We start from the raw sequence: 8,441 nt of genomic DNA, 5'->3' as shown, positions 1-8,441 counted from the left end.
TATTAGATTTTTACCTGTACTGAAGCCATACATGAGGAAACTAACACGCACCTGAGGATGGCGTTGGTTCCCTCTGATAGCTCAGCCTTAGATACCTTCGAGTTGTGGAGATGGACGGACATGCAGTCAGACCTAGGTTTGCTCTTTCTAGCTGAGTGGCACTGGGTGTACTACGTAACCTCTCCAATCCAGGTTCCCACTGGGAAAGGAGACTGCTGCAACCTACTTCATGGGGTCTGGGAATAACGGGCCCAACTCCGAGTAGACACTCAATAAATGATCGTTTCTTTCCCCTTTAATTCTTAAGAAACTATGTAATATAATGTGTTTCAAGAAAAATGTCCCTCAACATCACTAGACTTCACCAGTTTGGGAGTACAAATAATTTTATACAAATAATACATTTTAGAAATTTATTTCCAGACTAATATAATACAGTAACGTCTGAGTACCACCAGGGATGTGTCTTGTGCTCCCTGACCCATCTTCTTCCAGCCTTTTGCTCATGTCGGCTGCCCAGGGGGATCCAGTTGGGGGCGACACCTTCCCTTGCCCCTCCTAGTGGTTCCCTCAATAAGAACAGGGTAGTTGCCTTCTCTGAGAACTCCGGAGATTCCCAAAGCATAGTATTGTGAAGGAGCCAAGATGACACAACTTTCTGTCAGGACTTCAGAACATCAGCAGCACACTGGGTCTGCAAGGAAATGACCCTCTCTTACCATTTTGTTTCTCACTTTGTCGCCCGGACCACGACGAGTACTACTTTTGCCTCCTATGAAAACAGCTTCTTTAGCTTCTGCCTACGTATCCCTTTTTCCCTCAGGGTCCATAAGCGAGGAGCAGGAAATTCTCCATCCCACGGTCCCCTATTCCACATAATCCTATCCCAGGGCAAATCAATTTCTGCAAACAGATGCTTTAGATTGTCAGCTTCCCAGTTCATCATAACCACCCAGACTCTGAACCCCAGTTTAGGCTCGGCTGGAACTCTCTCCACATTAAGAATTACTGCACATTCCGATTTCTCATCCACTAGAGGTCTGCCTTCCAAATGAAAAGCAAGTATGAGACAGAGTAAAATGTGTAATATAAATTTATTCTGTGACATTTTCCTCATTGAAGATACTTTAAAATAGATTAAAATACATCAATATTTCATGAAAATACCTAGAAGAATTTAGATAATACTTGTAATATACATGATTTGACCCTGAATATACATTTTTTTTATTTCAAACATCATTTTTAAAAAAATAACATAAAAATGGTAACGAATGCTACATTCTTCATATATCCCATGTCTCATAAATTTTAATTCAACTGCCAGTTCTTTTCTCAACTATATATGTTAAGGGTATTTGCTTCTGTTGTTGAATGGTGAGAGTTTCCATTTTCTGTTTCTCAGCAGTGATTTTTAGGTCTTCTTTCTCCGATTCTTCCAGGAAATGCTTCATGCTGAGTTTGAATAGTAATCGAGGGTCTGGTCCAGAAAGTGGTGGGCAATTACAGATCTCTCTAATTTTAAGAGCCTATAAATAAAGAATACAATACAATATATATATTTATATATTTATAAACAAAATATATAAAATATATTTAATGTATTTATAATTTAAATTTATTAAAATTATTCCAGTAATTCCTAATATGCTCTTTGTAAAACAATGAAATATAAGAATATATTCTCTATTTTTGGAATAAAAGGTATCTTAATTATAATACATGAAAGAGAACCATACAGAAATTCATGGTACATAGTTACATTTTCATTATTTGTTCACATAGTAACATATTTGAAACAAACAAATCTGCAGTGACTGCCCGATGTCCTATTGGGGATAAACAAGCCTTCTTAGAGGTGTCTCTATGATTTCAGTCAAATAAGGCCTGTGAGAATACCCACCCAGATTTAAAAAGATTAAGACTCAGAAATAAAAACAATAGCATACAGAAATGTGAACATACTGAAAAAAGACACACATAACTAGGGCAGTCTGAGGAAGCACGGATGCTAATAACCCAGAAAGGTAAGCAAATCAAAACCATAATTTTTAATTCCAGGAAAAATAAAATGTGGTAATGCCTAAAATTGAAAAGTTAGGAAGTAGCAATAGAAGTATGTTTGTTATGTAGATACAGTGGGAAATGCCAAAAGAATCATTTAAGAGAGGTGAAGATGGTTACCTTTAAAAAATTGAGGGCAGGGTAGGGGGACTGCTGCTTTAAATAAGTAGACTTGGAGACCTAGATGATTCTTTAAAGTGGCTACATAAATGACTTTTAAGACACAAAAACTAATAGAAAATTTTTAAGGAAAAAACATTTTATATCTAAGGAGGGGTTAAAAGAAAGATATTTAGGGGAGGGACCTCGTTTAATTTTTTATTACTTCCCTTGACATGCATCACTATAAAAAAGTTAGAAGTAAAAAGCAGGGAAGGAGTCAGTGTTTGTGGGGATAGTAAAATTTTGGAAAGATTAGCCCAGCAAGGTCTCACTGATAAAATAATGATGGTGGTGGGGAGGGGGTGCTGCTTGGAGGGGGGCTCAGGGAGGAGGGAAGGAGGCGGGGAGAGCTGAGGGACATGAAGGAAGAGGTCACATGGATACCTGGAAGAAGAGCGTTCCAAGAAGCACCAACAGGGAGCACAAGGACCTGAGATGGAAGCACGCCTGGACTGTTCTGGAACAGTGAGGAAGCTAGTGCAGCTGGAGCCAGGCAGGGGAGGGGCAGGAGCAGATTATGGAGGATCTCATGTGCCATGGTAAGGATTTTAGGTTTTACCATGAGTGGGCCTCCCCTGATATTTGTGGGGTCCATGGCAAGAATGTAATTGGAGGCTCAGATACCAAGTGTTTAAGTATCTAAAAGCGGTTAAGTCAAGCTAATAAACTACTATAGTGGCTCAGTCGGTTAAGCATCTGCCTTCGGCTCAGGTCATGATCCTGGGGTCCTGGGATCAAGCCCCACATTGGGCTCCATGCTCAGCGGGGAGCCTGCTTCTCCCTCTGCCTCTCCCCCTGCTTGTGCTCTCTCTCTCTCAAATGAATAAATAAAATCTTTAAAAAAAAATAAACTACTATAAAAAAAATGTTCTATTCCCCTACTTTGAGGAATACACATTCAAAATGACCCTGAAGGCTGGGTCCAAAATTAGAATTCTTGAATTCTGCAATGTGTAAGGTTGCAGGGAGCCTGCCCACCTCCTGCCACTGACCTACTGCCCACTCCCTTCTCCTCCTATCCCTGGCTTAGCGGGCACTGTGAGGGGCCTTGTGTGCATGTATCCAAGGGAAGAGATCCACACAGGCCCCAGAAGCAGGCTCAAAGGTGTTTGGGCAAGGAATTCCATTATCCCAAATACCCAGAGTGCACTGATAGGGGCACAGGTTCTTAGGAATATTCCTTCAAGTTCCACAGGAGAGGAAGGCATGCAGCCAGAGGCAAACCAGAAAAAGGTCTTCTAAATGGATGAGAGGCCATGGAAGAAGCTTGGATCTAGGAACACTTCTGATTCTGAAGGAGGTTATGAGTTACCAAAATAACTAACGAGGAAAAAGCATTAAAGTGAAATTCTGTGGTGACAGGGTCCTATCTGATTTTCTTTGTACCTCACAATCGTCCACTGAGCATTAAAAAAAATTTCATTAAACTGAAAAATCAAGAAAATGTTTCACAACTATAGCACTGAAGTAAACAGGAAGTCAGAGCCTCAGCTAAATGGCACCCTACTGTCTGAACCCAGCTACCTTTGAGAGTGGAAGCTATCAAGCTTTACACTGAGACATCAAGCACAGACTGAGACTGCCCTGGGAAAATGGGGACACACAGGCTACTCTTGCTTTAACTCCTTTACAGCCATGGTGACGTCCTTTTCCAAGGAGAAGCTGCTATGTGATGCCTACTTTATCCGTGCCTAAGACGTTCACTGGGGTCAGTAAAGGGGCAAGTGTGGAGTCCAGCAGGTAACAGCAGGTACGTCTGAGTGTAGCAAAGAGAAATGCAAAGCAGCAAACAAAGGGAAAAGCAGAATGCTATCAAATCTTTTATATTCAGCAAAAGCTCTTCTCTCTCCCCTAAGTTCTTTTTCAGTATTTTTACATTCAGCCAATATTTATAGAACACCACACTGAGTGAGGTGCTAGGCACACATCAGTCTGAATAAATACTCTTGATCCCTGCCCTCACACAATTTACTTTGCATTTCCCCATTATGGGGCATTTGAATTGTTTCCATCGTTTTGTTTTATTTGGCTTTAATAAATTACCCTATAGGGGAGCCTGGGTGAATCAGTCTGTTAAACGTCTGCCTTCGGCTCAGGTCATGATCTCAGGATCCTGAGATCCAGCCCCGTGTCAGCTCCCTGCTCAACGGAAGCCTGCTTCTCCCTCTCCCTCTGCCCCTCCCCACCACTCCCCCTTCTTCCCTCTCAAATGAATTTTTTTAAAGATTTTATTTTATTTATTTGACAGAGAGAGACACAGTGAGAGAGGGAACACAAGCAGGGGTAGTGGGAGAGGGAGAAGCAGGCCTCCCGTGGAGCAGGGAGCCCGATGCGGGGCTTGATCCCAGGATGCCGGGATCACGACCTGAGCCGAAGGCAGACGCTTAACAACTGAGCCACCCAGGCGCCTTCAAATAAATTCTTTAAAATTTTTTTTAAAATTACCCTATGAAAATCTTTGCTTAAAGAATAAATGTTATAACTTCCATTTGGGTTTACTTGAAGTACACCCCCCAAAACAGAATGACCTGAACAGAGTATAATTTTAGTTTATATAGGACCGACTGCTTTCTATCAGAAAGGCTTTACCAGCTTATAATGTCTTCAGCATACAGGCCTACCTAAGTTATTCATTATCAGTACAACATAAGATTTAATGATTTTTATCTAGATAACCATATCATTTCAAACCTCAGAATCCTTATAAATCATCAGCTACAGTTTACAGATTGAGCAAATTGAACCCCAAAAAGGTTGTGACTGGCAAGGAACAAAAAATTGCTTGGCAAACATTTTTTTTGCAGCTTTATTCACAACTGCCAAAACTTGGAGCAACCAAATGTCCTTCAGTAGGTGAATGGATAAATAATCTGTGTTACATCTAGACAGTGGAATATTGAGTGCTAAGAAGAAATGATCTATCAAGCTATGAAAACACATGAAGGAAACTTAAATGCATATTTTAAGCAAAAAAAAAATCTGTCTAGAAAAGCTATATAGCGTATGATTCCTACTATAAACATAACATTTTGGAAAAGGCAAACTATGGAGATACTAAAAAGATCCATGGTTGTCGGGGCTAAGCAGAGAGAGAGGGACAAATAGGTAGAGTATTTTTAGGGCAATGAAACTACTCTGTATGACATTGTAATGGTGAATACAAGTCATTATATTTGTCAAAACCCACAGAATATACACCAAGAGTGAAGCCTAATATAAACTAGGGACTTTGGGTCATAAAGATGGGTCAGTGTAAGTTCATCTTTTGTAATAAATGCACCACTCTGGTGCAGGACTTTGACAGTGGGGGAAACTGAACAGAGGCAAGGGGTATATATTTCTCCTGTACCTTCCAAGAAATTTTGCTGTGAACCTAAAATTGCTCTTAAAAATAGTCTAATTAAAAAAAAGTTAAGGGGGCATAGAAGTAAAAAGACTTAGAAAAAAAGGAATTAGAACCCACTTCTGTTGTTTTTGTTTTTGATGCTTTTACATTACAGTGCTTTTGTATTCATTTTTTTTGCACCATATTTTAAGTAAATCTTTTACTTAAAAAAATGTGCTCTTGAGATGTCTAAGCTATGCTTCATTGCTAGAGAAACTGTATGTTCTTCATAAAGGTTTTCTCTTAATATTTTTACATGTGTGAATTGTTTCTCTCAAACTATCTGTCAAAACAAAATTCTAGGGGCACCTGGGTGGCTCAGTCATTAAGCGTCTGCCTTCGGCTCAGGTCATGGTCCCCATGATCCCAGGTCCTGGGATCGAGTATTGCATCGGGCTCCCTGCTCAGCAGGGAATCTGCTTCTCCCTCTGCCTGCTGCTCTCCCTGCTTGTGCTCACATGCGCGCGCTCTCTCTGACAAATAAATAAATAAAATATCTAAAAAAATAAAACTATTTCTTTAAAAAAAAATCTATTACAGACCATACACATTTCTATCAAATCTTCATCTACTCTGCATAGTAAGATTTTATCACATACGTTGGTAAATTTTTATTTTTTACTTTCCTTTCCACATTTATTTTATTACATTTCATGGTGTCAACATCTTTTATTTTTATAAATTCAAATCTATCTTATTAAATGCAATTATTACTGTATTATGCTAAGTGAAATAAGTCAACCAGAGAAAGACAATCATCATAAGGTTTCACTCATATGTGGAATATAAGATATAGGGCAGAGGATCATAGGGGAAGGGAGGGAAAACTGAATGGGAAGAAATCAGAGAGGGAGACAAACCATGAGACACTCTTGACTCCAGGAAACAAACTGAGGGTTGCTGGAGGGGAGGTGGGTGGAAGGATGGGGTAAACGGGTGATGGGCATTAAGGAGGGCATTTGATGTGATGAGCCCTGGGTGTTATACACAACTAATGAACCACTGAACCCTACATCAAAAACTAATGATGATACACAACCTAACCCTACACCTAAAGGAGCTAGAGACAAAACAGCAAATAAAGCCTAAACCCAGCAGGAAAAGAGAAATAATAAAGATCAGAGCAGAAATCAATGAAATAGAAATCAAAAGAACAGTAGAACAGATCAACGAAACTAGGAGCTGGTTCTTTGAAAGAATTAACAAGATTGATAAACCCCTGGCCAGAATTATCAAAAAGAAAAGAGAAATGACCCAAATCAACAAAATCATGAATGAAAGAGGAGAGATCACAACCAACACCAAAGAAATACAAACAATTATAAGAACATACTATGAGCAACTCTATGCCAGCAAATTAGATAACCTGGAAGAAATGGGTGCATTCCTAGAGATGTATCAACTACCAAAATTGAACCAGGAAGACACAGAAAACCTGAACAGACCTATAACCACTAAGGAAATTAAAGCAGTCATCAAAAATCTCCCAACAAACAAAAGCTCAGGGCCAGATGGCTTCCCAGGGAAACTCTACCAAACATTTAAAGAAGAATTAATACCTATTCTCCTGAAACTGTTCGAAAAATAGAAATGGAAGGAAAACTTCCACACTCATTTTATGAGGCCAGCATTACCTTGATCCCAAAACCAAAGACCCCATCAAAAAGGAGAATTACAGACCAATATCCTTAATGAACATGGATGCAAAAATTCTCACCAAAATACTAGCCAATAGGATCCAACAGTACATTAAAAGGATTATTCACCATGACCAAGTGGGATTTATCCCTGGGCTGCAAGGATGGTTCAATATCCGCAATTCAATCAACGTGACACAATATATTAACAAAAGAAAGAACAAGAATCATATGATCCTCCCAATAGATGCAGAGAAAGCATTTGACAAAGTACAGCATCCTTTCTTGATCAAAACTCTTCAAAATATAGGGATAGAGGGTACCTACCTCAATATCATAAAAGTCATCTATGAAAAACCTACAGCGAATATCATTCTCAATGGGGAGAAACTGAGAGCTTTCCCCCTAAGGTCAGGAATGTGGCAGGGATGTCCACTCTCACCACTGCTATTCAACATAGTATTAGAAGTCCTAGCCACAGCAATCAGACAACAAAAAGAAATCAAAGGCATCCAAATCGGCAAAGAGGAAGTCAAACTCTCACTCTTTGCAGATGATATAATACTTTATGTGGAAAATCCAAAAGACTCCACCCCAAAACTGCTAGAACTCATACAGGAATTCAGTAAAGTGGCAGGATATAAAATCAATGCACAGAAATCAGTGGCATTCCTATACACCAACAACAAGACAGAAGAGATTTTCTTTGTACCTTTGTACCTAGTCGATCCCATTTACAATTGCACCCAAAACCGTAAGACACCTAGGAATAAATCTAACCAAAGAGGCAAAGGATCTGTACTCAGAAAACTATAAAATACTCATGAAAGAAATTGAGTAAGACACAAAGAAATGGAAAAACGTTCCATGCTCATGGATTGGAAGAACAAACATTGTGCAGATGTCAATGATACCTAGAGCCATCTACACATTCAATGCAATCCCCATCAAAATACCATCCACTTTTTTCAAAGAAATGGAACAAATAATCCTAAAATCTGCATGGAACCAGAAGAGACCCCGAATAGCCAGAGGAATGTTGAAAAAGAAAACCAAAGCTGTGGCATCACAATTCCGGACTTCCAGCTCTATTACAAAGCTGTCATCATCAAGACAGTATGGTACTGGCACAAAAACAGACACATCGATCAATGGAACAGAATCGAGAGCCCAGAAATGGACCCTCAACTCTA

General features: G+C 39.5%; 1 protein-coding gene across 1 annotated transcript in view; it reads right to left on the bottom strand.

Moving 5' to 3' along the window:
- Positions 1-1,075: 1,075 nt before the first annotated feature.
- OMA1 (OMA1 zinc metallopeptidase) overlaps positions 1,076-8,441 on the bottom strand; it is an 81,353-nt gene continuing 73,987 nt past the window's right edge. The window contains exon 9 of the mRNA XM_025871725.2: positions 1,076-1,529. Within this exon, the coding sequence (XP_025727510.2) occupies positions 1,317-1,529 (213 nt within the window). The 3' untranslated portion in view covers positions 1,076-1,316. The remainder of the gene's footprint in view (positions 1,530-8,441) is intronic.

This window comes from Callorhinus ursinus, unplaced genomic scaffold (assembly GCF_003265705.2).
Source record: "Callorhinus ursinus isolate GAN/ISIS: 27379988/994484 unplaced genomic scaffold, GSC_fseal_2.0 scaffold9, whole genome shotgun sequence".
Classification (NCBI taxonomy): Eukaryota; Metazoa; Chordata; class Mammalia; order Carnivora; family Otariidae; genus Callorhinus; species Callorhinus ursinus.
Note: the sequence above shows the minus strand (reverse complement) of the source record. Positions and strands in the feature narration are given on the sequence as shown.